Below are 26,639 nucleotides of genomic sequence, written 5' to 3' on the forward strand. Positions count from 1 at the left end.
ATAAAGAAGCACCTTCACACACACACACACACACACACACGCACACGCATGCACACGGCAGAGAACAGCTGAGCCAGGAGGAGCTGAAGAAAACAGCTTTTTATTTGTTACTATAAGAACCAATTACAGAATCCGAGGTTAAAAAAACAGACAAAAGGTCTTTATTTCTGAGAACTGGCGTACAAAAGGCAGAGGGGACAAGGGGAGGGAAGGAAAGAGCGAGCATAGGCTGGAGTTGATACCAGCTTAGGGACCTCAAACTCCAATTAGGAAAGTCCGGACACCGGACAGGAAGAGAAACCCTCAATTAGAAAAAAAAAAAAAAAGACATGGCAGTCATGGCAGTGCACGCCCCCCCTCCCCCAACCAGATACCACCACCTGATATCTGTTTACTCCTCCCCTCCCCCATCCCCTTTCACAAAGGGAGGCAAAATTTTTAAAAAATTTAAAAACCCTCCCCCCAAAACTGTCCAAGACAACTGTGGGTCCTACCCCCCAAAACAGGCTAGGTTCCCACAATGGGCCAGTTCCTGCAGTCTGCCCTCCACCATCAGGCATGGAGAAGCACTGGAGGGGGACAAGCCTCCAAGTGCTAACACCAGAGGGCGTCCAACCCCTCCAAGGACACACTCACTTGCTCCCTCCCTCCTTCACTCCTCATTCCCTTTGATACTAAAGGGAAGGGAGGCTAGGTGCCCTGTGCACCCACCCTCTAGCTTTCAGCCCACCTCCCTTCCCCACAGGTGCTCAGTCTTCCAGGACAATGGGCTCACTGGTGCTGGCAGGATGTGAGGATGGAGGAAGAGGGACTGGGGGCCGCACTGCAATCAGTGGTGGCTTCACCTTCAGGGGCAAGTTGGGCCGGCGGGCAGCTCGCCGCATTTCCAGGTGGGTCAGAGCCTTCCGCAGGGCTCTGGCCAGGAAGAGAAGGGGGCAATAAAAAAAGCAAAGACCTTCAAGATGAAACCCCACATTCCACTACAATTCCACCTTCCAGCCCATTCCTTCCTAACATCCCCACCCTGCACCCAGTCTTCGTGGAGCTGGTCTTGCTCAGATACTCCTTCCTATTTCCTTTCCCATATCCACCAATCTAGGTTGTCAACCTCTCAGCTCCTCCCATGGAGGGCTCCCTACCTGGTATCTTTTGTGGCCACAAACACCACAGGATTGGGTGCATCAGCTGGGTTTAGTTTCTGACGCTTGGCTGCTGGCTGTGAGCTTGAGCGAATCCCTGAGGCCAGAGGCCTTCCATTGGCAGAGAAAGGGACTCCTGCCATCTGGAAAAGGATGGGGCAGCACAATGAGAGAGGGGACTCTCAGACACCTATCAGATATAAAAGCCCACGCAACTCAACTTGGCCCACTCCAGTCTGTCAACTCACAGTCTCATAGGCCCGTTTCACCATGATGCCCCCCAGTCCCCGGTTCTGGGTCAGCTGGTTTCTGTTGATCGGTGTCTTGGTACCCCGAGGTGTTTTTGGTTTCAGAGGTGCCTGGGCCACTGTCAGGGAAAAAAAAGAAAGGAAACCTTAGAGAATGTTCACACTTTCTCTTCTGTATGCATCCCCAAAAGCAGTGATAGGGGAGGGGTCTGGAGAGTAATCACCAGTATTTCAAAAGTCACACGTGAGTATGATCTTATCAATCAGTATATAGTTATACTGGATAGCTTGTGAAAAATAACATTTTTAACCTACAAAAGTACAGTGTTAGACTAAACCTCTTTGGACTCAATGGGAAAGACAAAAGCAGGGGAAGAGAAGGATCTTGATGATACAAGGACCGGGAGCCGGACACCACCCTAAAGATTTCCCATCCTATACCCACCCTTACCCAGATCTTTGACGATAGTTGCCAGGGGGAGCCGCACCAGAGGGTGAATCTTCAGTGGAGTCTTGGCGGCCTTAGGGAGTCGAATGGAGCCTGGAGAACAAAGATGAACGCTTTTGAAGGGGCTTCACTATTCAGGCCTCCTCTGGGGCCAGGAACCATGCCTAACCTCGTAACAAATCCTTGTGACGTACTATCTCTACTACTGTCCTTAAACACCCAGAGAAACACTGGTCTCTGGCCAGAGCAACCCCAAACCTGCCACCAGCCCCAGCACTCCTGCCCTTACACTCTGCCTTGATGGCATTGGCATTGATAGGGGCATAAGGTCGTCGGGCAGCCCTCCTCGGTTGTAACAGGTCCCTGCACATGCGTCTGGCAAGACGGGTCAGCTTCGTGGTCTGGAGCAGGAATGTTTGCCTGTTCTTAGCCAGCAGCTTGGCCCGGTTGGCGCTGGTCGTATAGGGGGAGAGACTTTGGGCTTCGGGTCTGGACAAATGACCCCTCGAGTGTGGCTCCTGGAAGAAGGACATAGGAAAAGGGGAGAACACAGTCAGTCACCAAGGCTTCCTTCTTCCATTCTTGATGGAGAGTCTTTTATTCCTGCCTGATCTCTTTGCTGCCATCCCAACCTGCCTGGCTCCCCAACCACTGTCTAGTACCACCCCACCCCCACCCCCAGTCAAGCCATCACCTTACTGGAGCTGGGTGTCCTGGCCTTCGCTTAAAGCTCACATCAATTAGCTTACTGCTCTCCCCAACCTGTCCCTCATCATCCATCCTTACTGTGGTGCCCCGAGCAGCCCCCTCAAGCTGGGTTGGGGTCTTCAGTCCCCCGTACTTCTTCCAGTAGATCCAACAGGAAGCACAGAGGCGGCACTGCATGTTGGGTGGGCCCCAGGCATACCACTGGGCAGACTGTGTGGCTGCAGGAGCATGGAGAGGAGGGAATGGTCCGGAGGCTACCTGAGCCTCTCAGGTTGCTGGGCCAGAGCAAACGCCCGGCTCACCCCCGGCATCCCTGTCCCTCCCTGGAACTCACTGTGGCAACTCTCACAAGTCAGGCCCTTCTGGAATCCAGCCCCATTCATGCCAGGTTTTGAGCCCACAGAGATGATCTGGTTAGGGTTTGGTTTGGTGCTAATGGGGGAGAAACCAGGAACTGGTCAAGGAAAAGAATCCACTTCCACTTTGTCTCTATAATTTGACCACGTCTCCGGCCCACCTCCCAATCACTTAGGAAAGCACAGGTTAAGGGCAGAGAAGGGAAACATGCCTGTCTCCCCTACCCATCACACTTACTAGGTGGGGATGTAGACTTGTTTTAGTTTGCTGTCTGCTTCAGCAGCTTTCAATCTTTTCTGCAGGAAGGAGAAAAAGAAAAAAGGATCAGAGCATCTCAGCAGGGAGGATGTCATCAACTTCAAAGGCAGAGGTGAGCAGGAGGCCTCTGGTCCAGCCTCCCCAGCCCAGACCTTACCTGCTGAATGTATCGGTCTGTGGTTTTCCACATGTAATAAAATTGAACTATGCTGGCCAGTGACTTCCAGGGTAGCTGAGGAGGCATAAGGAAGAAGGTGAGCTGCTCTCTGGCCACTGGTCCTGGTTCCCTCACCTGTCACCTCTTCCACCTCTCCTCCTAGCCCCATCCACTTACAAAGTCCTGGCGAATATCATTGAAATCCTTCCCGTACTTCTCCAGGGCCTCCTCAAATAGCATGGCCTCTGAGGCTGACCATTCCTCCATCTCATCCCGACACAGCACCGGGCCCCCCTGGGGCACCAGGGTCGACATGGCCTTAGCCAGGTCGTAGCCGTTCCTTTGCAATGTATCCATGGCGTGAAACTACAGGAAAGGTGGGAAACAATGCTGATGACCTGAAACCCTCAGCACCACTCCCCTGTTGCTCTTTAAATACTCCCACTCCCTCAGAGATACCCTCCGCCCTGCAGAGTCCCAAGGCTCTGCAGGTCCCCACAAAGCCCAGCCTACCCAACTACCCACCAACTTCTGCTCACCAGAGTGATATCTCGGGAAGCGGCGGCTGCACTCATGTGCAAGCTTGGCTGCCGAATGGAGCTGCTGCAATCTAGGGCTCTTGCGAAGGTCCCCACAGCTCTAAGGGAGAGAGTGAGAAGTCAGGGAAAGAAGAAAGCACGAGTGGGCTGAGGAACCAAGCCAGATGAGAAAGAAGGACAACACCCAGGCCAAAAATAAATAAAGTCCATCTCTACGAACATGAATCAGAACTATGTCCACACCACCCCCAGCCCATCTGCCCCATCCACCCACCGCTCACCGGGCCACCACGAGAAACTGGTCAATCTGCCGGTCTGTGAGAGGGTTGTCTGGATCCCAGACTTTCATCTCCATCTTCTGTTGGTTCCGATTATCAGATTCTCCTGGGGAATGGGGAAATGGTATCATCGGGAAGGATAATAGATGTCTTGACAAAGTAACACCTCGTCTCCTCCTTGGATTCTGTCAGCCACCTCAACTCTCAGACTTCTCTTCCCAATGTGCCCATTTGCCCCTTTCCGGTTCCTAAGGTCCCATTCTGCCAGGGTCACAACATAGTGCCATGCAGACTGTACACCACACAACGCCAGGGCACACCGTTCAGAGACTATGATGTTACACAACCCCGTAGCCATAATACAGTGTCTCCTGCTGCATACCCTCTGCCAGGCGATCTGGGATCTCAGCTTGGTATTTGCAACCAACTCGAATCTCCCCCTGATCAGCTAGAAGTGTCTTCTGCACAGGGTCAAACACCAGTGAGTAAAAAAAGCAGTCCTGGAGATGGAAAGAGAGAAGGTAAGCAGGGCAGCAGTCCTCACAGGCAGGGGGCAGTGGGGTGTATCCAGAGTTCCCAAGACAGGCAGCCTGTCAACCTGTACCTCATCCCAGTCAGACTTTCTTCTTGCCTTTCGGGGCAATACCCACTTCCCTCCCTCTTCTCCCGACACCTCTTTCTCACCTCCTTTTCCAGGTACTGGCTCAAGATATCTGTCTCATTCAAGAGGGTCACACTGCATTTCCCCCTACAGGAGAGAGGTCAGAAAACCCTGGGTGAGCTCCTCATTTCCTCTGTACAGCAGCTCCAATACACTAGCCCCTCCTTTCCTCCTTCTAAATAAGTGCATGCAGGCCACAGTGGCCCTGATTGTCCTATACCTTATGTGGGTGGCTGGTAACGATTCGAATTGCCGAGAAAGAAAAAGCTCCCGGTGCTTCAGTTGATGTCGCTGCTGTTCCGACACCCCTGGCTGCTTTGATTCCTCCTCAAACTCCCCTGGGAGATTTAGGAGGAAGACGCCAAGTCAGAAACTAATTCAGAAAGAAGCCACCTTAGAAGCTCTAACCCAGGGAAAATATTTCCTGTCTCACTTGTTTGTCTCACATTCCCGAGGCACCTGCCTCTCACACCACCAGCTTTCCCTCTTAGCTTCCCCACCCCCACCCCCGTTACAGATACTCCCAACTCTCCATTACTAACGAATGTTTTTAGGGAAGAGCTGCTGAGAGTACAAAGACTGCCACAGAAATACATCACAGACCCAGGTGCCAATGCTCAGACACCACTCATACAGCACAAATCTGCTCACATGACACCCAGCAAGAATATCCCACCTGTCTCTTGCTAAACTAGCCTGGGGTCCAGAAATCCAAATAAAATAAATAAAAGCACCACACGGGAGTGTGTTTACCAGTTCCTCTTTGCAAATCTCAGGAGACTTTGCTCTTAAACGTCACATGCGACCCTAACTATCCCTTGTTTTCTACTTGGCTAACAATCGTTTGTTTGTGGGGCTTTCAAGGACAGTACCTCTCAAGCCAGTGCCAACACCTTCCTCCCCAAGGAGCTGCAACTTGCCCTGAAACCTTGGTGGAAAGGGTTAACTTGGCTGGGTGCCAACCAAACAGGGAGGGGGCAAAAGAGCCACAGGCCCAGGCTCATTGGTGCATTGTTCCCAACCTCAGGGAGAAAGGGGGGGTGGGGCGGGGGTGTGCAGTAGGCTCCACCCCTCGCCTGTGTGCTCCGGAAACCCTGCGCTAAGGCAAGGGGGACCACACCCCCCACACCCTTTCTGATTGGACAAGGCCAAGGTCAGCCCCTGCCAGATGGGACTGGAAACCCCAGAGGGCCGGAGAACTTGGTAGGCCCAGGTCCTCATTAACCCCTTCATGTCCAAGGCCCAAAAAAGCCCAAAATGAGAAAAATAATTTAGGAAGAACAAGAGGAAGGGGAAAGAAAGCCAAAGCAGAAAAAGAAAAAGAAACTAAGGGAAACGGGAAGAATATGTATCTGAAAAGATGATGAAAGCATAAAGAGAAGTAGAATAAGGCAAAAAGAAACGGGAAAGATGTAAAGTGGAGTAAAGGGGAAGCCAGGATAGGTGAGAAAGAGGAAAAGTGCAAGAAAACTTTCCTGGCTTCCTATTTATTCTCTCCCATCCATGTATCCTTACCACCTCATGACCACAAAAAAAAAAAAAAAAAAAAAAAAAAAAAAAAAAAAACCTGCTTCCCTGTTATGCAGGCTTCTAAGTACGATCTCTTCCTCTTCACCTGACCTTCACAGTCACCGCCCATTGTCCCAACATAACCAAAACTGTCCCCCAAGAGTCCTGCTTCTCTAAAGCTCCTCCTCATCCCCTATTTAAATACTATCATCTCTTATTAAATACACACTCACACACAAGCCAAATTCTGGCTTTCCTTATCATGGCCTCTCCACCCTGCTTCCAACCCAACGTGTGAAAACAGGCCTCCCTCTGCAGACCAGGCATTTCCCACCCCCAAACTCACACCCCTGCCTTGGGCATGCTACCAAGAGAAACACCTGCAGGGACATGCGCAGGCTTCAGATCACGGGCAGGGGGAGACGGGGGCGCCGGGGGTGGGGTACAAAGACACTTACTGGCATTACTATCAGCCAGGCTGTTGAGGCTACTAGAAATGTCCCTTCGCCGGAAAAGGCACACAACCTTTGCCTCCACGTTTCCATTTGCAGTCTAAGGAGAGAAAAAATGGTGAAAACTAGTCATTTGAAAGTGGAAATGCATAAAGAAGAGACTAACAACAGTGAACAAGTCTAAAGAATGTAAGAAAAGCTCAAGAAATTATGAATCAAGAGATTTCCATTTAAGGACAGACTTCCAAATCCCTTTCCTTGGCCCCCAAGAAACAGAATAGCAAAGTTCCCACTAAGCTCTCAATAGCCTTTCCTGAATGTGTGGAATGAATGAATGACTATGAATGGGTACTTAGGATAGGGTTTGTGTTATCTCTCTCTCTCTCTCTCATTCACCTGAAGTTAGAGACCTCAGAAGAAAGAGGAGGTTGCGGGGGGTGGCGGGACTCTGCTCCACTCACCTTGTTGAGCTCTTCAATCCTTCTAACCAGGTAAGGATTGCTGGAGGAGTTCTCAAAATAGACGTAATCTGTAGGAGGGGGTGGGGAAGAACCGGGAAGATCAGAGGAGTAGATGGGAGAGCCGAGCACCAGGGTGGGAGGAGCGAAAGCAGGCCCGAGTAGACCAAAAGGAGATAAGGGTCTAGGTAGAGAGGACGCTGAAATGTGGAAGTGCAAAGACTAACAGAAAATAAGGGAAGGATGCCCCACCCTCTACCCTTAATCACCTAGCTCTAAAATCCGATCCTTCACTCAAAAGTGAGCCTTCAGGAGGAGACAAGAATCAGGGGGTTCCCCAGCAGTCCCCACCACTCAGCGATGGAGTTGCATCCCAGTCTGGGCCAAGCGAGCAATTGTTCACTCCTGCGCAGGGCCCCCACCTTTGCGAACCGAGGCGCACAATAACGCCTGGGAAGAGGAAACCTCCCAACGGCTCCCCCGCAGGTGGCAAAGCGGTCGCCCCGGCCCTTCGCGCCCCCTGCCTGCCCTGTCAATTCCTTCAGAACCACTTTCCCAAGCCCACTCCGCGACACCGGCGGCCCCAGACTCTGCCCCGCGAGTGCCGTCGGGCCGCCCGAAGCCTCTCCGGGAGTCTCGGTGCCCAGCCGAGTCGCGATCCCCGCGCCCTCCCTCCCCGTGCTCCCGGTTCCGGTTCCGGTCCGCGTTCTAGACCACGCCGCCCCAAACGCGGCTCCCCGCGCCACCGGGTGCCGAGCCTCTCCGATCCCGGCCCCCAACCTCTCCCGCCCCGGGCCCCGCAGCCCCTACGCCCGGTACTTACCCCCCACTCGGTACATGTTGGCCGCCATGGCCGTTCCCGCCGCCGCCTCCGGCCGCACAAAGGGGTCCGGGAGGCTCACTGCGTCAGGGCTCGAAGCGAAGCCCGGAGCGCGGGGCTGGTGCTTCGCAGAAGTCTCAGTCGGGCCCGCGCAGCCGGCACCTCCGCCGCCTCAGCCGTCGCGGTTCATCCCGGCCCGCGCTGTCGCCGCCGCCTCTACCGCCTCTAGCCCGGGACGCCGAGGCCGGCGCCGGCCCGCTCGGCTTCTTCCGGAAGGAGCTCGGCTCCCGCCGGACCGGAGCCAGGCTGCAGCTCCCCCCGCGCTCGCCGAGCCCCGCCAGACGTTGGACTCTTGAGGGTCGCCGCGAAACCTTGCCCTGCCCGCCTAGGGGTTCGCCTCCTTCCGGAACACCTTCGGCGGATCCGCAGAACAAGGCCCAGCGCTCGGCTCCGGTCGGAGAACGAGACCGCAAAGCTCGGCTACTTCCGGAAGAAGTTCGGCTCCCTCCGGCCAACCGCGGCCCGGCGCTCGGTTTTTTCCGTTGCGGCTCGGCCCCGCCCCCGAGGGCGGGGAGAGGAGTTGGGCTTAACGCTTTCCTCGCCGGAGTGCTGCAGCTCCGCATGCGGCCGCGAAAGACTCGAAGCGGCTTTGCGCTTCGCGGAGTTATTTGCAAGCGGCTTTGCTTGTTATTTGCATGAAAGGTCTACGCTCCCTCACCCTTTCCGCATTCCCCTTTTCCTTCCTCCCCATCCCCACAAAGGCCCTAGGCGCCCAGCCGCGCCCCACAAAAGGACCGGGAGGCGACTTTGCTTTTGGTTTATTGCCCCTCAGCAGGCAGCGGGAGTCAGGGCCCCGGCTGGGGCTGCCCGGCTCAGCCAGCGGGTCTATACAGTGTGTGCAGGGGTGCCGTTCGCCCCCTCCAGGGAAATGCGCTTTCGGGAATGTCTCGAAGTCGAGGACAGGGTCGGCCCCGGTAATGGGGAATTTGGGTGGGGCGGGGCCACGCTGCAGGGCCTCTGGGTCCCGTCGGACAGCGGTCAGACGTCGAGAGAGGAGGCGGGGGACAGGGAGGGGGTTCGAGAGGGCGTTGCGGGCGCCGGCCCCGCGCCCCCAGGGCCCAGCACTCGCCACTGGAAGATGCTAGCGTCCTTGCCGCCCAGCGAGACGAGGTGCGAGTCGTCGTGCGTGAACCGGACGCTGGTCACGTGGCTGCCGTGACCACCGTACACGAGGCTCGGCGCCTGGGCAGGAAGGAAGGTTGAGCTACAGCGGCCGCGGAGCCCTTGGACCCCTCCCGTCCGGCCCCGGAGGCCCCGGGAGGCCTTACCTTGGCGCGGGCGCACGGGTACTGGAAGAGGTGTACTTTGCAGAAGTCGTCGGCCACAGCCACCACGCGCTCGTTGTGGGAGCGGCACAGGGAGTTGATGTCGGTTCCATCCGAGCCGTCAGGCCACACGCCTAGCACAGCGGCCAGCCTCAGCCCGGCCTCCCGGCCGCCACCCACGGTTCAGAGCGGCACCATTTCCGGCGCTCAAGCAGCCCGGCCACCCACCCACCCACCCACCGGCCGCGCGTTCCAGGCAATCCTTCCCGGTCCCGAGGGCCGGCCGGAGGGGCCTCCTGGGCTGATCTGCCAGTTTCTTGACGCCCACCCCTCTACACCTATCCAGCATTGCGAACCCGGGAAGGGCTGCACCTTGTCCCGGCACCTCTCCCGCAGGGTTCCGCGGCCCTGGGCCCCTGCTCACCATAGACATGGAAGCCCAGCACGCAGGTGTAGGTGGCCCACTCCCGGTCTCGGCTCTCATAACGATTCCTCAGCAGCTTACAGCCTCCAGCCACGTCCCCTGGGGAGAGGGAGCCCACCCAGCTCAGCTCTCACCCTGCCCTCAGTGGGGAAGATGCCATGGAAGGGTTGGAAAGACTAGCTTGAGGCGGTGGCACGTGATCTGGTCCGGTTGGTAGCCCTCAGCCCAGGGCAACACCCAGCCCCATGTGCTTCCTGAGTTCTCAGCTGAAGTTCTCCTGTTTCTCATGAGTTCCTCCTCCCTTGATAATCAATCCCTCCACACCTCTCCTGAGAAACTTTTCCAAAACAATCTTTTCTTGGTGCATTTTTCAACTCCCCCAAGGCCTTGTGGGAACAAGACATGGTGCAAAACTGTGTGTGTGGTTTTTTTGTCCAAATGACAACATTTCTCCTATGTGTATAATTCTGACTCCACTTCAAACCCATCTCCACCTCCCTGTCTGACTGCCCCTCCACCTGGAGTTCCCCCACATCTTCTCCTTCATCCCCTCCCAACCATGAGCCCCCTCACATAAATAAAACCTACCCCAATTACCCTCTCCCCATGCCCTCGCCTACTGTCACTCACAGTAAAGGATCTCATAGTCCCCAGAATTGGACATGATGAAGTTCCCATCCTTGGACCAGTCAAGGTGAGTGATGAAGCTGGAGTGACCCTGGGAGCAAGGGTCAAGAGACTAACAATGTAGCCACCATGTCCCATCCCCTCACCCTCCTAAAGTACATTAGTTTACCTGCTATGGCAATGCCCCGCCCTCCACCCCAGCTTCCTCACCACACAGCGGCCAAAGCGGCTGGACTTGGCACCATCACTGGAAACGCTATAGATGTAGATCATGTTGTCATGGGAACCGATGGCCAGGTACAACCCATCTACAAAGACAGTCACTCAGAGAGGGAAGGGCCAGGGATGAGTCTAGGTCCGGGGTGGGGGTGGCTCCCACCTGGGCTGTACCGGACCACTGAGAGCTGCTCATTGCCATCGGTGATGTCGGACACGATCTCTCTGGTCTCTGTGTCCAAAACTAGCCACCTAGAAGGGAGGGGGGTGGAAAGCAGGTGTGAGGACACCTGTCCTGAGCAGGGTAGGGGTTGGCAAGTCAGAGAGCCTCAGAGACACCAAAAGAAAGGCTATGATGTAGACAGAGAGGTTATCTATCATTGCACTCTTATGCTGGGAAGTGGGAAGGGGCTATGGGCAGATAAAAGCTGAGGGGCTCCTGATGCCGTCTGAAACGGAGAACAGGGGCCCAACTACCAGGGCCTTGTGGAGTCTGTTAAGCTTGTCACTTCCCTGTGTTAGTCTCCCCTATGCCCCTCCCATCCCCGCTGCTTCTCTAGCCTAAGCTGCCACCTCCTCCACTCCCAGGCTTGGAGGGGAGAATGGATGGGGGAGGGTGTGATGACAGCTGCCATAGGAGAGCAGGGGAGACCCGGGCTGCAGGGAAAAGCACTGAGAAGAGGGAGGGTGCAGTTGGGGCTCCTGAGCAGGCAGCGATCACATTCCTCCACCCCCGCCATTCCCAGAAACCCTTCCCATACCTCCTGCTTTCCCCTCCCAGGAGTCCTGGCTCCCTCTCACCTCCCTGTGTTCAGTCCTACGGCCACAACTGCCCCACTGGGGTGGAAGTCAGCACAGAGACCAGTCTCCTGGGAGGGGGGAAAGGTGAATTCAAGAAGATGCCTTTCTAGTGAGGGAACTAAGATGGATACCTTGTCATCTTGATAACAATGTCAAAGCCTCCTCCTCTCAAGGATGAGAGGGACAGGAAACCTGGGATGGAGGCAGGGTATCACTGGAGCCTAAGCAGACGTGCTACTCAAAACACTTAACAACCAGAAGTGACACCCCCCAGCTGTGCCGGAGATTAACCATCAGTCGCTGGATCAAGAGGACATCTAAGGGCTGGGGGGAGGGCAGTGCTCAGGGGGCACTGGAGGCATCAGTACAGAAGAATGAATACTTTAGCAGCCAGTACAGCCACACCAGTACAAACGGGCTGCCTCTGGGCGCAAAAGGGAAGGGGGTGTTGGGGAAGGAGTGGCGGCCACAGGAGTCACGGTGGGCGTGACACTGAGGATCCGGGGACACAGAGCTCTACCTTGAGGTCGATGCTCCAGGCCAGCGCATGGCCCTCCCCATCCCACAGGCAGAGCTGCCGGTCATGGCCACAGGTGAGGAAACGGTTCTGGAAGGGATGTGTGCAGAGCCCCCAGAGCTCATCCGTGTGACCCTGCAGCAGAGCATGCGCTGTCACCTCTGCCCCTCCCCGACAGCCCTTCCCTTCCTGCTCCCTCGAATCCTTGGCCCCCCCCAACCTGGATGACAGGGGAGAAGCCCTGGTCCAGATCTCCCCTCAGCAACGCATTCTTCGTGGTTCCCACCAGCAGCTCAGAGCCAGGCCCCTCTGCAATGGCCCGCACGGCCCCAAAGTGTTCAGGAATCTGCAGAGTGATGGCAGAAAGTCAGGGGCCCACTGACCATTCCTCTTCCCTCGCCTTCCCTTGACCCCAGCCCAGCCCTCACCTCAGCTTCCTGGAGGGCCACCAACCCGGGCTCCCACTGGACCAGCCGGCGGTCCCGCCCACCACCACTCAGCACGGTCCCGTCCCGCCGGAGACACAGGGCGAAGATAGAACCTTCGTGAGCGTGCGCCTGGGCCACAATCCCATAGGTCTCTGTTGGCAAAGTCCTGGGTGGGTCATGCTTTTGGGGTGCAGGGGAGTAGGGAACAGGAGCAGCCCAGGCCGCCACAACAGAGTAGTAACTGCCAGCTGCTGAGTGCTAGTCGGATCCTCGGCTCTTCTCCCCAGTTTACAGACTGGACCACCAAGGCTCCAAGAAGTGAGGTAACTTCTTAAAGGCCAGACAACTAGGGGCGAAACTGGGATTTGAACCCAGGATCTGGCACACTCCAAAGCCCCAGCCCTCTCTGCCATGCTGCCCCCTGCCCTCCTAGACTAGCCCCCCAGAGGGCCCCACCCTCTGACAGAGCACGATCAATTCTCAAGGGAAACCCTCTCCTTTGTTTTCACAGACCCTCTGGGGAACTAGCCTTCCCAGGTGCCACCCCCAATCACATACCTTTGGCCCCGCCCCTTCCTGGGGTCCTGGAATCTGAGAGGCTCCGCCCCCAGGTGAGAATGTTCCCCTCTGAGTCCCCTGTGAGAATGTCTCCATCCGGAAGGAACACAAAGCAGGGGATAAACTTGGGTTTCTTGTATTTCTAGGGGCCAGGCGAGCAGAGAGCAGAGGTCAAAGACACTACAAGTCTCGGGACAGTTGGGAGTTGGGTAGCATCAGGGTCCACAGTACTCAGACCAATACTTCCATTGCCACTCTGCCCTCCCCCACCACCCTGCACCCATCCACACCTCACCCCAAAGACACCCTGTTTCCTGGTGAGGGTCCCGTTCCCAGGAACCCCTGCTCCACCACTCCAGTTCCAGAAGTGGACGTGGGATTTCCCGCTGGTGACAATACAGCTGCTGTCGCGAGGGTTGAAGCCAACGGCCAGGACTGAGTCATTTGTACTCTGAAGGGAAGATACTAGATTCAACCACCCCAAGCCCTGTGCACCTTCGTGCTACCAGACTCTCTTCAACTGGCATCCTGCCAACTGGTCTGCTACCAGACTCTCTTCAACTGGCATCCTGCCAACTGGTCTGCAGAAGTCCAGAACCCTCAGGACAACCCTTCCTCCAAGGCCCTGGTCCCCCAAGAGCACTGCTGTCAGTCACTCACTAATGCCTAACACGGTGTCTCTCACGAGGTCAGAACCTCCGTGGTCCCCACTTCATAGCCTCAGAGAGGCTAGGAGGCTTGCTCCAGGGGACCAGGCCAGAAAGGAGGTACATGTACGGGGAAGTCTGGAGCTCTCTGCGCTCCACCACTCCCAGCACCTCAACCTCAGCGCCCCACCAGGCCACCTGGACACCTCACCTTGATCTCAGCCAGCTTCGTTCCCCGGCTGCAGTCCCACACAGACAGCATGTGCTCATTGGAATCATCCACCACACAGAGGAAAGCGCCCAGATCCTGAAGATGGGGGACACATCAGAGGGGCCGAGTAAGGTCTGGAGGTCTCAGGGTTCATGGTCTAAACTAGGCAAGGGGTGCCACGACAGGCTGAGAGAGCACGAGAAGGGGCCACATTGTCTCTTAGGAGAACCGGCTGGGTGGGGCTCAGGAAGGCCAGGACTTCTGAGGCTTCCTGGTGAAGTACAAGGAGGGGGTTCCCGGACAAGGAAGATGGGAGTCTCGAGGCGCCAGGGCCAGCTCACCGCAACTGAAAAGGCCAGGGCCCCCACACCCCGCTCGAAGGCCCCCAGTCCAATCTCCTGCAGCTTCAGCAGCGTCTCTGAGTCCCAGACGTGAACCACAGGCTGCAGGGGCTGGTGGAGGAGAAGGGGTCAGGGGTGTGAAGGACAGCTGGGCTGGAATTTCATCCTGTCTGCCTGGCGTTTGACTGTGGCCTTACCTTTCCATCCTTATCCACTCCGGCTGTCTGTCCTGAGGCTACACGCACACCATCAGGGTGAACAGCCAGGCTAAGTGGGGGAGGAGACACTCTAGGGAAGGGGGTCGGTCTCCCAAGACCACCCAGGCCACTCTCCTCTCCTGCTCCTCCACACCCACCCAGACCCTCTTCCTGCCAAGCCCACCATCCCCATGCCTAGAGCTGCCCACTCCCAAGCCTCCCAAGCCTCACCATCGAACGCAGTCCGTGTGCCCCCGGTAATGTCTCTGGCCGCCACCTCCAGGACCCCCTGGGCCTCCCCCGGGCCGGTACAGCACCACCACACAGGCGATAAAGTAGACCACCTCCCCAGAGCGCAGCACAAACAGATTAGAGCGGGAGTCACGACCCCGGTACCCGTAACTGGAGTGGGGATCATGGTCAAGGAAAGGGTCAGATCAAGGGCACCATGAGGAAAAGGAGAGAAAGACAGAGCTCTGGCTAGCAGCGCCATTGGCAGAGGATGGAAGGGGAGGATTCAGAGGTCTCACTCTCCTTGCAGACCCAGGAGGAGCAAGGGGTGGGGACGTTCCATGATGGGAAGGGTGGTTCCCATGGGACTGGAAGGGGCAGGATACACCCAGTCAAGGCTGAGGGTCTCCGGGGGTGGACCGCTGGGCAGCTCCTCGAGGCTGCGGATGCCAGACGGGATGTACATGGTAATGGGGCGGCCGCGAAGGAACATCTTCACTGAGATGCCTTCTACAGAAAAAAGAAGGGGGTGTCAATCACCACCCTGTAGCTTCCCTTCCAGGAAAGCCAGAGCAGAACTCAACCCGCCATACCTCACAGGTCCCCCAGAATAGGTCCTGGGGCTGCAGCCCAAACCCTAACCCCATCATCCAAGTTCTTCCAGATCCCTCCATACGTACCTAAATTGTAATTGCTCCTCCGAGATCCAGGACCCCCAGGGCTGGAGAGGGGGTCTTTTCCCCCACGGCTGTTGCGAAGAAAGAAAAGCACAGGGATTGGGGTCAGGACCCAAGACATAATCGTGGAGGGGCAGGACATAAGAAAGGAGGTTACCCTAGAGATCACAGTCACCTCTGCAGACTTTCAGTTTGTATCGTGAGCAGTCAGGGCTCAGATGGGGACTTTTAGCTCCATTTAAGGCATGAGAAGACTGAGGCTAAAGAGGCTGAGTAAGCCTGTAAGAGGCAGGGTGGGGTGACACTTTCCTCCAGACCACCAGGCCTCTGGCTATCAACCGCTTCATTTCCCCATCTGTAAAATGGGCCTTTAGTGAATCCAGAATGTACATCAGCCCTGCCTTTCAGGGATCTGAGAGGTGAGCAAAAATAGTCCTTATCTCTCAAGGGGAAAGTGACAGGTGAATTCCAGAAATCACTGTCTTTAGATGATAATAAGGTGACAATCTCTCTTCAGAGAATAAAAGAGAGACCAAGGATAGGGCTAGAATGAACACTTAGGTGTCCTGGAGCCTGTACACACTCTGAGACAACTATGCTAAGCCACTAGAATTTCCCCTTGCTCTCTAGAAGTAAAGTTTGGTACGTTGGGGTGTGGGAGAAGGCTGAGACTCTGAGGACCGTCACCCATGAAAATCATCGGTGCTTTTGGAAAACCCTCTTGGAATCTTGGAAGGTATGTTGTGATATGGTGGAAAGGGCAGGGGAACTGGAGTCAGGAAGAGTTGGGTTGGAATCCTGGCTCTAGCTGTGTGACCCCAGGCAAATGACTTACCCTCTCTGAGCCTGCTTCCTCACCTGGGCAATGATCAGCATGAGACCACCTACCCCCCAAGGATGTCGTGGGGACTGAATGAGATGGAGGAGGTCGAGGGCTTAGCACAGTGCCGGGTACACAGCAGGCGCCCCAGAAGTGCTTGTTCCTTTCTTCCTGTTGGGCAATGAGGTCCCCCCACCCCACCCAGGGAAGTGAGGTGAGGGATGTGGAAAGTCAAGAACCTGAGCCTGGGGTGGGGCGGGTTGGGGGAGGGGAGCCTCGCCCACCTCTCTGTGCTCCCTGACCGCAATAACAGGTTAGCCGAGGAAGCTGCCTTCCGGGAGAGTTTCTGGCGAGGCCGCTCTGAGGGGGATGAGGAGGAGGAAGAATTTCTCCGTGGCCTGGTCGGAGCACAGTGAGCAGGTGAAAGTCATTCCCTCTGATCGTGCTCCCCACTCCTCCCTCCCCTCCCAGCCTCTGCCGCAGGACACTTACGTGTCAGTACGCTGTGGGGGCTGCACCAGCCTGAGGAGCCCTGGGGGGCCAGGCGAGCCAGTGCCACTGCTGCTGCTGCCCCCTCCTTCAGACTGGGTCCCACCAGGCTCTTCACCGCCCCCCTGCGGGGCTGCGGGCCCGTTGCTCAGGCCAGGGGGGCCAGGGGATGGCTCCGTCTCCACCTCTGTCTCTGTCTGGGTGCCTCGGCTCACCGAGGAGGGGCTGCGTGTGGGTGGCAGTCCCGGGGGAGCTGCAGGGCTGCTGGGGAGACAGTGCATCAACCCGATGCCCCTGGAGGCCCCAGCAAGGGGGAGGAAGAGGGTTTGACAACATGCATACCTGTCCCTTGTAGGGCCTGGTGTGCCAGGGTCCTGCAGGGAGGTGGGAGGCGCCTGCAGCCGCAGCAGGCGAAGAGCTTCTGCCAAGGCTGCCTTTACCAGCTCCATCTCCTTCTCCTGCACCTGAAGCCGCCGGCTCAAGGACTGCAGGGCCTCCTGAGCAGGGCCCTCACCTGGGAAAGGGGCAAGAAGCAGTCAGAATGTACCCACCACCTGGGGAAAGGCTTGAGGGGATTCTCTCTGCCCCCAGCTGTGCATTTGTCCAATAGCACCTGCCCCCTTCGAGCAGCTCCAGGCTTGGATGCGCTCCCAGAGGGGAGGAGACCGGTGGTAAAGGATCAAGGGCCTCCTTGTGGCAGGGCAGGCGAGGAACCTGGCAAAGCTCCCTTCCTGCTGCCATCCCAGCCTCCGCAAAGACAGGGAGTACCATGGAGTACCAGGGGGAAAATATGGAGTACTGGCGAGGAACGTGGGGACCACAGGCAGAGGCGCAGTGCTGGCGAGGGACGACAGGGCCCAGCCCAGAGCAAGCTCAGGTCTCCAGAGAAGGCAGAGAAACTGAGAGGGAGCACCAGGAGAAAAGAGGGGGGGACACAAGAGTACAGTCATCCTGAGGACTCAGAGAAGGAGAAGACATCTAGAGTGACAGGAGAGGGTATCAGTGGAGAGAAGAGTCATAGTGAAGGTCCCAGGGTAACACTGGGGGTCAGAAGTAAAAAGACCCAAAATACCAGGAAAAGAGGCCCAGAGTAACACAGGAGGTAGGGAAATTTTCGAGGGGCCCAGAGTAACACGGGAGGTAGGATGACGTTGGGGAAGTCCGAAATGACAGTTGGAGGACCCAAGTAACTAGGCAGAGCGACCTGAGGAACAGTGGAGGATGCTCAGAGCCCCCGGGGCCGAGGAGCACGCGGGGACGCCCCGGACAGCCGTCGAGCAATGGCAGCGCCCGACCGGCCGGCGCTCCGGGAAGGGGCACGCCGCCCGTCCCTCCCCGTACTCACCGGGCCCCCCGGCCCCGTCCATCCTGCCCCCGGCTTGCTCCGAGCGGCGGCGGCGGAGGAGGAGGCGTCTAAGCCGCGGGGGCCATGGCCAGAGAGAGGGGAAGGGGAAGCACCCCGGGGCGCGCGCGCAAGGGAGCCGAGCCACCCCCGGGGGCGCTGTCGGGCGCGGGGAAAGGGCCTGGAGGGGGCGCTGTGGGGCGGGGGCCGCAGGCTCCGGGTCCCGCCGGGGCCTCGGACTCTCCCGGGGCCGCTCTCGGCTCCCGGGGGAGGGGTGGCGGGGCCGTCCTGGGCCCCAGCGCCGCAGCACAAACAGGCGCCGGACGCGGAGCCGCCAGGAAGCGCGGGAGGGGGGGCGGGACGACGGGGGGGGCCGGGCCGCCTGGTAACCCCTCCCTGTCCGGGCCTCGCAGCTCGTTTCGGGGGCGGGGCCAACCCTCTGACCCCCCCCCTGGCCCCCTCCGGCCACCGCCCTCCAGGCCCTTCCGGGATCTTAGCCCTCGGAGTCCCTGGGGACCTGGGAAGGAGCGCGGGCCGTGAGGTCTCCCGCCCCCAGCCCCTAGCCTGTCGAGGCAGAACCGACCAGCCCCTCCCCACTTCCGCGAGGAGGCAGGGGCGGGGTCACGAAATAGGCCTTTTGCCCGGGGGCGGGGCTTTTCCTAGGGGGCAAGGCCAAGGCATCCCGAATTGGGACTGGCAGGGGACAGGGCAGAGGGTTATTAAGGCTGTGGCGGGAGGATGCCCAGGGTATTGGGGTCAGGGTGGCATTAGCCCAGCTCAAGCCGGGCTGGGCTGACGCAGCATCCTGCCGCGGCCAACCCCCGTCCCTGACAGCTCTGCTGTCCCTTGGGCAGAGATGGGAGATGGCGCCGGTGCTGGCCCTGGTGCTGCCCCCCCAGCCCCGCATTCGTCTGGCGCAGGGCCTCTGGCTCCTCTCCTGGCTGCTGGCGCTGGTCGGTGCCCTCACCCTCCTCTGTAGCGGGCACCTCCTGGTCCAGCTGTGGCACCTTGGCACCTTCTTGGCTCCCTCCTGCCCGGTCGCTGCCCTGCCCCAGGTTGCCTTGGCAGCCAGTGCAGTGGCTCTGGGCACAGGACTGGTGGGTTCAGGAGCCAGCAGGGCCAGTCTGGATGCAGCTCAGTACCCTCCCTGGCGAGGGGTCCTGGGCCCGCTGCTGGTGGCTGGCACAGCTGGTGGCGGGGGGCTCCTGGTTCTTGCCCTGGGGCTAGCCCTGGCTTTACCTGGGACTCTGGACACAGGACTGGAGGAGGGCCTGGGGACTGCCTTGGCTAACTACAAGGACACAGAGGTCCCCGGACGCTGTCAAGCCAAGCGGCTGTTGGATGAGCTGCAGCTGAGGCACCACTGCTGCGGGCGCCATGGGTACAAGGATTGGTTTGGGATCCAGTGGGTCAGCAGCCGTTACCTGGATCCCAATGACCAGGACGTGGTTGAGTGAGTGATTTGCTTCTCCTCCTCCCTCTTCCTTCTTCCCCTCCTCCTCCTCCTTCCTTGAAACCCCACCTCACCCAGACAGGCAATGAATAGAGTCTAGTGATTGAAAGAATGGGGCACAGCTCTGCCATGTTTTAGCTGTGTGACTCAGGGCATGTTTCCAAACTGCTCTGGGCCCATTTGCTCGTCTGTAAACTGGAGATGATAAAAGTACCACCTTACAGAGTTGTTGTAAGGATAAATGAATTATGCATGCCTGGCACATAGTAAAGCAGTCGGTAAATGTCTCACTCGTTTTTTCCCTTCTCAACTCCTGTGCCCTGCAGCTTCTCCCCCAAGCCTCTATCACCAGACATCCTAACGCCCCTGCCCCTCCCTTTGCAGCCGGATCCAGAGCAATGTGGAAGGCCTATATCTGATTGATGGGGTCCCTTTCTCCTGCTGTAATCCCCACTCACCCAGACCTTGCCTGCAAAGCCAGCTCTCAGACCCCCATGCCCACCCCCTCTTTGATGCCCGACAGCCCAACCTAAACCTCTGGGCCCAAGGATGCCATGAGGTGCTGCTGGGGCACCTGCAGGGGCTGGCGAGCACACTGGGCAATATGCTGGCTGTTACCTTCCTGCTGCAGGTGAGTCAGCAAAGTGTCTGAGGCCTCCTCTGGGCCTCCTCACCGCCTCCAACCCAGGGGCCCCTGGAACTGCTGACGCTCATTGACCTCTTGCCCCTTGCTTTCCCCACAGACTCTGGTACTCTTGGGCCTGCGGTACCTGCAAACGGCACTGGAGGGGCTCGGAGGAGTCATCGATGGGGAGGGAGAGGCCCAGGGCTATCTCTTTCCTGCTGGGCTGAAAGACATGCTGAAAACAGCATGGCTACAGGGAGGGGTGGCCCGCAGGCCAGCACCTGAGGAGGCCGCACCAGAAGACGAACCTCCCAAGGAGGGTCTACCTGAGGCCTAGCGGCCTGGAGCTTGGGGTGGGGGGAAGGGGAGGGATGGACAAGACTGGAAACCTCACAACTCCTTATAGGCTCCAGGTTGGGGAGGGGGGATCTCTGGGATTAGAGGGTTAAGGATAGTCAGTGAGCTGGACTGGGGTAGGAGAGAAAACCAGGTGTCCTAGGGCCTAGCCCATGGCCAGAACCACCAGGGAAGAACAGAAAAAAAACAGCGTGGTGGGAAAGTGACATGGGAAGGACTGGAGGCTGCTTCTGGTGCCCAGACTCAATAAAGCTTTTGGACTGAAGCCACCGATCTTTCTCTTCAAGGGGGTAGGGGCCCTGAGAGAACTGATTTCTGTCTGATGGAGAAGCCAGGACTCCAGGGTTTTGACCTGGTAAGGATCAAATGCAAGAAACTGACATGGGAAGTGAAGGAAAACAGAAGCCCTTCCAGGTTGAGAGTTTTTATTCTGGAGGTGGGAGGGGGGGGGGTCAGCATGCTCAGGTGGGGAGGGTCCAGCCCAGCTCCTCCAGCCCCCCAGTGCATGCCCAGCCCCAATAAGTTACGCAGTCACTCAGCCGCCCTCCCTCCCGAGACTCTCTGTTTTCTGCTCCGCCCCAGACAGGGCCGATCCGGCTCAACACAAGGGCCGCTTGTCCCTAGCCTGTGGGCAGTGCCACAAGGCAGGCTGGGGGAGGGGAGAAGCAGCTGGGCCACGCCCTGGGGTTGAAGGGGCAGAAGGGCCGCCCCTGGCTCTGAGGGGTCAGGACTTGGAAAACCACATCCTGGGCAGGCCGGGGATCCAGTCCCACAGATCTGTGTCTGATGAGGTGGTGGGCAGGGTAGGGCCGCCATCACACCTCGACAGCTGGGTCTGAGCCTCGGCCCTGCCGCTGTAGCTGCTCCTCCTGCTTCATCTTGGGCTTCTCTGTCCGCGTATGCCACACCAGAACCTGTCCCGAGAGGTTTCAGTTAGAGCCGGGCCCAGCCACAGCCAAGCCTCTGGGGCACTCGGTGTAGAACGGGTTCTCCAACCCCCTCGACACACACCGGGTTGGCTGCCAAGTATGAAGGGCGGGTGGGGGGAGGCTTTAGTGCCTCTAAAATGGGGCTTAATCCCTTACCCTCTCTGTGTCACATGGGTGCCAGGAGACAGAGTGGCAGGAAGACCACTTTCCTTCCCTGCCTCCCAGCTTCCCCTTCAGGAGAGCAAGCAAGGTTGAATCTGAGCCCTGGAGGGTCTCTCCTGGTTCAAACACCCATCCTTGATCCTACCCCCCAGGGCCTCATTCCACTTCTCCCATCACCCGTCCATCCCACAGTCAGATTTCTGTGCCCAACTCCATCCCCTTACCCGAGTGCAGTTGGCAGCCCGCGGCTCCAGGTCCTTGGGATCTACAAGGTGGCTCAGGAGACTGCTCTCCAGGTGGCCCCGAGGAGCAGTGGCATCAAACCGGGCGTTGGGTTTAGCCAACAGCAAGGGCAGGGAGACAGCAAATCCCGCCATATCCACTGGGAAGGGCCTATTGGGCTCCCATGCCGTGTGGAAGCCCACAACCCGGCCATCCTGTACGCGAGGGCCCTCGAATCGCAGGCCGCCCACCAGCCCCACTGGCCACACTGAGACTCCACGGGTCCAGCGCATCTAACAGAAGTCAGGGAAGAAGAAACAGACAGGAGGTGGCCCAGAGGAATGGGAGCAGCAGGAAGGACCACTTGAGTCACTCTGCCCCACCGCTCCCCACTCCTCACCTAGGGAAATAGATGACGCGGGCCCCTCTGGCCTGTCTCCCCAGCCCCGTGTCAGTGCTCACCTCCTCAAAGAGCTCCCGGCTGTAGGTGTTATCATCGTCAGCAAAGTACACGACTCCCCGGGTGCCTGGTGGGGGTGGATCCTTCTCTCCCGCCACAGCACCCCCTCTGCTCCGGAGCCAGTCCAGGGCCCTGTTCCGTTGCTCTACACCTCGGGGCCGAACCCAGCCTGGCTCGCCCTCCCGGAGTCGCTGGGCCTTGGGGGTGAGGACCGCCAGGTGTGTGAAGAGGAGGCCAGAGGCAGCCAGCAGCCCCGAGACCAATGGGGTGGGGCCCTCAGCATCCTCTACCAGCAGCCAGTGCAGCCGGGGCACCAGGCTTAGGGTCTGGGACAGCCGCACCAGCTCCGCCTTCTGCACCAGCCTGCAGGGGGAAAGATGCAGGAGGGAAAGGGGTAGGCACCGTTTGCCCACTCCAGAGGGTACATATGGCTTCTCCTGGGCCACTCCTAGCACCCCCCCCACACACCCCCCACCCCGTGACCTTTCCCCGACCAGCACCCAAACTCCCTGTTCTTTTGTCTTGTTTTGTTTTTTGACCGAGCCACTCAGCTTGCAGGATCTTAGTTCCCTGACCAGGGATGGAACCCATGCCCACTGTAGTAGAAGCGCTGAGTCCTAACCACTGGACCGCCAGGGAATTGACTCACCTGCCCTGTTCTTAATGTCCATGTCTGTCACTCACCTCAACCCCAGGGATCTGACTATAAATTAAGGGCACAGGCTTTGAAATCAGATCTGGGTTTGAATGCCAGTTTTGTAACTTATTAGGTGAGACATCTGGGGAAATGGCTCCATCTCCCCAAGCCTCAGTTTTCTTGGCTTTAAAATAACAGTACTTTACAACAATGTTGTTTTAAAGATTAAATAAGATCATGACTTTTTAGAATACCAGTAGGACCATGTTCTTTGCCGCCTATGCTTGGATTTCCAGGTAGAAGAGTTTAGAGGAGCCCTTTGGCTCATTCCTCTTCAGGGGACGAAGATTTATCCGAGTTTAGACAAGAAACTGGGAAGGTAGGGGCCCAGTCTCTTGCAGGCTTCTTTACCCTTCAGATGGGCCTGCCCCCCCCAGGCTGATGGTGTGTGTAGGGAGGTGGAGAGGGTCTAGAGATGCCCTGGCGTAGGTGGGTCAGCCATCTGATTCCAGGCAGATGTCAGCAAGCCCTTTTGGCTACAGATTCAAAACCACATTCCCCAGTTGGTTTGTATCACTAATAACGCTATGTTTTATTAAAAAAAAAAAAAAAAAAAAAAAAAGGAACACACTTAGCACAGTGTGGGGCAGAGAGTAAACACACCGCAAATAATAGCTGGCGTAACTATTTCTAGACCCCCGTATGACTGTAGGGCCAAGTCCTTTTCTACTTCGATTTAGTCAAGGGGTTCCCAAACTTTCTCACCAAAGGCTCCCTAAGGAGAGAGAGTGAACTCACTGGCAAGTTCAGAATTTCTTTGCAACTTTATTGTTCTATCTTAAAATTTCTCAGGAATATTGTATTCTACTTCACAGCACATCCCTGTCTATTTTAATAGAAAAACATTTTCCCACAAATCTGTGAGTAATGATGTGGTTCATTTAGCCTGTCATTTGGCATGCCTTAGCTTGAGGAACATCCCCTGGCCCAGCGCCTCCCGAAACTCATCATCGACCCCAGCCTCTTGGTCCATGCAGATCTTGGGTGCATCACAGCCCATACCTGGCATAGGTGGGGGTAACAACATAGATAGTAGGCAGAGCCTCAGGTTCAGGGGGCTGGGCAGGGGCAGGGGGTGGGCGGCGGAGATCGGCTTGCAGCTGGGAAATCCTCAGATCCTTCTGCCGAAGCTGCTCTGCTGCTGCCCGCAGGGGAGAGAGGCAGTCACATGGCTGGCCTGGTCCCGGGAAGCAGGGATGGGGGCAGAGAACCACAGTACGTTCAGCATCCCAAAGGGCCATAACCTTCTGTTCAACTAGCCAGTGCCGGGCTCTCTTTACAACTTCTCTAAACAGCTTTTCTACGCCTTGGGTGGTGGGGAGCTCACTGCCTCAATTAGCAGTCCCTCTCTGACTTCAACAATTCCATCCATTACAGTTTTCATTTGGCTATTGAGCTGATTATCTGCCTCCATCCTTTCTACCTGCTGGTCCTAATTCTGCCTTCTGGAACCATAAAGAACGAGTTGATCTCCTAAAACAGGACAGTCTTTCAAATACCTGAGGATCATGCAGTGGCCCAGTCTCTAAATCCCTGCATAAGAGGCAGGGTTCAATCTGTTCCGCTGGCTGTGTGACCAAAGACTCATTAAATTCATTGATTCCATCATTGGATAAATATTTATTGAATGCTCCTCCTGGGAGGCACTGCCTTAGGTGCCCGGGATGCAGCAGGAAACCAAACAGACATGGTCCCTGCCCTCATGGAGGTTTCAGTTTAGTGGAGGAGCTGGACACTAAGCAAAGAAACAAATTAATAAAATTATTAGAAACTGTGGTAAGGGCCATGAAGGAAACAAATAGGATAGAGACTTAAAGAGAATCCAGATTAAGAGAGTTACTTTAGCTAAGGTGGTCAAGGAAGGCCTGTGAGGTGGTGACATGTGAGCTGAAACCTGAAGGATGAGAAAGAGGCAGCTGGGAAAGAGCTGGGAGAACAGCACCACAGGCAGCGGGGACAGGTTAAGTGCTTGGAAGCAATGAGCGTGGGGTTTTCAAGAAACTGTCATGAAGCCAGTGTGGCCGGAGCAGAGCGAGCGAGAGGGTTAGGAAATGGGGTTAGAGAGGCAGACCGAGGCAGGATCCTGCGGGGCCTTGCAGGCTCTGGGAAGGAGTCTGATTTCACCCGAGGTGCGGCGGGCAGCCGCGGTGCGTTCTAGAGAGGGGACTGCGCCCGGCGGCCGCAGAGGGCTGTCGGAGGGCCGAGCCGGATGAATGCGGTCTGCGCGGGGGTTCATCCCCAGGGCGGGATGCTCGGCGGCGGGTGCCCTCGGGCCGACCCGCCGCACCCCCGCCCCGCCCCGCTCACCGAGCTGCACCAGCGCGTAGAGGAGGCCGGCGATCGACACCAGGAAGTAGGCGAGGAACACGTTCTTCAGCTTCAGCTTCATGGCCGCGCCACCGCCGGCGCCTGGACAGGCGGGGGCCGGCAGGCACGAAGGTCCCTGCCCCCAGCCCGCCAGCCTGCAAGCCCCGCCCCTGCAGCGGCCCCGCCCCTTGTCCCGCCCTCCTCACCCTCCTCTCGCCCGGCTCCCAGGAGTTGGAGCTGGCAGCAAACGTCGCGGCCCACTTCCGGTCAGTCTGCACACTCCCTCCCTCCGGGTTAATTTCCGCTCCCACCACCTAGTTCTGGGAACCACGGGAGTGGGTGACGTCATATCCGGCGTATCAAGCGCACGCGGCCGGCGGTCAGAAGCCAGGTAGGGTACTTGGGAGTGGCTTTGAGACCCTCCCCTTGATCTCTAGTCCCTCTGCGCAGATTTTCTCCTGATATTCATTCATCCATCAGTCACTGCAGGTAGTAACAGTAGTTCAATACACACTTGTTACATGAATGAGTGAAATCTAGGGCCTATCATGTGCCAAGCCTGTGCCCTGGGTGTCTCATACAATCCTCACTATAATCCTTTGATTATAATTTTAATACAATTTAGGATAGTACCATTCTAAAAATTGATGTTGCAGAATTTTGATATTTAACAAGATACTCCTGGCAAAAATGCAAAAAATACATAGTAATCTAATAAATTAAACCAAAAAATAGTAAAGGGGTATTTTTGATATTTCATTAATTAATCAACCTCTTATATTCTAATATTTCTTGGAATTTCTTTTTTTTTTTTTGGAATTTCTAGTATGACTTGGAATCAGGTCCCTTTCTGGGATGAAGAGTTTATATCCACAGTGTTTCTCCAGCACATCTGGCAGTAGTTCACGAGCAAACTGCTATTCTTCAGGGTTGTCACAGTATCTTGGTCCACTTTTGTGTAAGAGATAGGTATTGTCCCCATTTTACAGATAAGTAAGTAAAATTGCGCCAAATCATGTAATTCCCATTGTACAATTTTCTATGTCCCTTCTAGATACCTGACTCCAGGATCTGTACTGTCTCCTCTGACCCACACTGAAACAGGTGACAGTAGGGGTGGGGGTAAAATGCCAAGGCAATGAGCTATCTCCCAGGGAATTAACTGGAAATTTCTTTTTTTAATAAATTTATTTATTTGTTTATTTTTGGCTGCATTGGGTCTTCGTTGCTGCCCGTAGGCCTTCTCTAGTTGCAGCCAGCGGGGGCTACTCTTCACTGCGGCGCGTGGGCTTCTCATTGCAGTGGCTTCTCTCGTTGTGGAGCATGGGCTCTAGGCACGCGGGCTTCAGTAGTTGTGGCACGTGGGCTCAGTGGTTGTGGCTCGCGGGTTCTAGAGTGCAGGCTCAGTAGTTGTGGCTCACGGGCTTAGTTGCTCCGCGGCATGTGGGATCTTCCCGGACCAGGGCTCGAACCCGTGTCCCCTGCACTGGCAGGCGGATTCTTAACCACTGCACCACCCAGGAAGCCCCTGGAAATATTTCTTG

At 56.9% G+C, this 26,639-nt stretch overlaps 4 protein-coding genes across 7 annotated transcripts; 1 reads left to right on the forward strand and 3 right to left on the reverse strand.

The window, feature by feature from the left end:
- Positions 1–138: 138 nt before the first annotated feature.
- On the reverse strand, positions 139–8,524 carry MTA2 (metastasis associated 1 family member 2). Its single transcript, XM_068554122.1, has 18 exons — positions 8,036–8,524; positions 7,216–7,283; positions 6,761–6,854; positions 5,014–5,131; positions 4,817–4,880; positions 4,515–4,632; positions 4,136–4,238; positions 3,855–3,954; positions 3,493–3,681; positions 3,316–3,390; positions 3,138–3,196; positions 2,878–2,975; positions 2,622–2,761; positions 2,125–2,353; positions 1,839–1,928; positions 1,388–1,506; positions 1,140–1,282; positions 139–915 (listed from the first exon to the last, which is right to left on the reverse strand). The coding sequence occupies exons 1-18, from the start codon at positions 8,061–8,063 to the stop codon at positions 750–752; spliced, it is 2,001 nt and encodes a 666-aa protein (XP_068410223.1). The 5' UTR covers positions 8,064–8,524; the 3' UTR covers positions 139–749.
- Positions 8,525–8,835: 311 nt separating this feature from the next.
- On the reverse strand, positions 8,836–18,428 carry EML3 (EMAP like 3). Of its 2 annotated transcripts, none has more exons than XM_068554119.1 (22): positions 17,887–18,428; positions 16,884–17,055; positions 16,545–16,805; positions 16,337–16,450; positions 15,236–15,303; positions 14,942–15,065; positions 14,556–14,726; positions 14,325–14,394; positions 14,128–14,238; positions 13,787–13,882; positions 13,224–13,379; positions 12,929–13,070; positions 12,371–12,522; positions 12,163–12,288; positions 11,946–12,077; positions 11,426–11,493; positions 10,788–10,876; positions 10,619–10,716; positions 10,412–10,499; positions 9,782–9,880; positions 9,361–9,491; positions 8,836–9,274 (listed from the first exon to the last, which is right to left on the reverse strand). In XM_068554119.1, exons 1-22 carry the CDS (start codon positions 17,906–17,908, stop codon positions 9,071–9,073), a joined length of 2,694 nt encoding a protein of 897 aa, XP_068410220.1. In that variant the 5' UTR covers positions 17,909–18,428; the 3' UTR covers positions 8,836–9,070. The 2 variants fall into 2 exon arrangements, with proteins under 2 accessions (XP_068410220.1, XP_068410221.1); XM_068554120.1 differs by having other exon boundaries at positions 16,545–16,802; positions 17,887–18,426.
- On the forward strand, positions 18,041–20,583 carry ROM1 (retinal outer segment membrane protein 1). Its single transcript, XM_068554124.1, has 3 exons — positions 18,041–19,336; positions 19,721–19,967; positions 20,080–20,583. The coding sequence occupies exons 1-3, from the start codon at positions 18,747–18,749 to the stop codon at positions 20,296–20,298; spliced, it is 1,056 nt and encodes a 351-aa protein (XP_068410225.1). The 5' UTR covers positions 18,041–18,746; the 3' UTR covers positions 20,299–20,583.
- Positions 20,584–20,726: 143 nt separating this feature from the next.
- On the reverse strand, positions 20,727–25,258 carry B3GAT3 (beta-1,3-glucuronyltransferase 3). 3 transcript variants are annotated; one of them, XM_068555896.1, is made up of 5 exons: positions 25,096–25,258; positions 23,791–23,926; positions 22,094–22,454; positions 21,634–21,924; positions 20,727–21,232 (listed from the first exon to the last, which is right to left on the reverse strand). In XM_068555896.1, the coding sequence occupies exons 1-5, from the start codon at positions 25,175–25,177 to the stop codon at positions 21,134–21,136; spliced, it is 969 nt and encodes a 322-aa protein (XP_068411997.1). In that variant the 5' UTR covers positions 25,178–25,258; the 3' UTR covers positions 20,727–21,133. The 3 variants fall into 3 exon arrangements, with proteins under 3 accessions (XP_068411997.1, XP_068411995.1, XP_068411994.1); XM_068555894.1 differs by having other exon boundaries at positions 23,791–23,929; XM_068555893.1 differs by having other exon boundaries at positions 23,791–23,965.
- Between the last annotated feature and the right edge of the window lie 1,381 nt (positions 25,259–26,639).

The sequence above is a fragment of the Eschrichtius robustus genome, chromosome 11 (assembly GCF_028021215.1).
Source record: "Eschrichtius robustus isolate mEscRob2 chromosome 11, mEscRob2.pri, whole genome shotgun sequence".
Taxonomy (NCBI): domain Eukaryota; kingdom Metazoa; phylum Chordata; class Mammalia; order Artiodactyla; family Eschrichtiidae; genus Eschrichtius; species Eschrichtius robustus.

What these genes read in the sequence shown, in the direction of transcription:
- B3GAT3 (XM_068555893.1), bottom strand. Translation starts at nt 25,177, where the DNA reads ATGAAGCTGAAGCTGAAGAACGTGTTCCTCGCCTACTTCCTGGTGTCG. An exon ending in GCCGGGAGCTCTTTGAGGAG is followed by an intron (nt 21,925 to 22,093) that starts GTGAGCACTGAC and finishes GACTTCTGTTAG; the next exon opens with ATGCGCTGGACCCGTGGAGT. An exon ending in GGGCTGCCAACTGCACTCGG is followed by an intron (nt 21,233 to 21,633) that starts GTAAGGGGATGG and finishes CTCTCGGGACAG; the next exon opens with GTTCTGGTGTGGCATACGCG.
- EML3 (XM_068554119.1), bottom strand. Translation starts at nt 17,908, where the DNA reads ATGGACGGGGCCGGGGGGCCCG. An exon ending in GAGTGGATAAGGATGGAAAG is followed by an intron (nt 14,239 to 14,324) that starts GTAAGGCCACAG and finishes CTCCTCCACCAG; the next exon opens with CCCCTGCAGCCTGTGGTTCA. An exon ending in CGAAGCTGGCTGAGATCAAG is followed by an intron (nt 13,380 to 13,786) that starts GTGAGGTGTCCA and finishes TCTTCCCTTCAG; the next exon opens with AGTACAAATGACTCAGTCCT.
- ROM1 (XM_068554124.1), top strand. Translation starts at nt 18,747, where the DNA reads ATGGCGCCGGTGCTGGCCCTGGTGCTGCCCCCCCAGCCCCGCATTCGT. An exon ending in AATGACCAGGACGTGGTTGA is followed by an intron (nt 19,337 to 19,720) that starts GTGAGTGATTTG and finishes CTCCCTTTGCAG; the next exon opens with CCGGATCCAGAGCAATGTGG. An exon ending in CTGTTACCTTCCTGCTGCAG is followed by an intron (nt 19,968 to 20,079) that starts GTGAGTCAGCAA and finishes CTTTCCCCACAG; the next exon opens with ACTCTGGTACTCTTGGGCCT.
- MTA2 (XM_068554122.1), bottom strand. Translation starts at nt 8,063, where the DNA reads ATGGCGGCCAACATGTACCGAGTGGGGG. An exon ending in GCCAGTACCTGGAAAAGGAG is followed by an intron (nt 4,633 to 4,816) that starts GTGAGAAAGAGG and finishes TTCCATCTCCAG; the next exon opens with GACTGCTTTTTTTACTCACT. An exon ending in TGAAACGGGCCTATGAGACT is followed by an intron (nt 1,283 to 1,387) that starts GTGAGTTGACAG and finishes ATCCTTTTCCAG; the next exon opens with ATGGCAGGAGTCCCTTTCTC.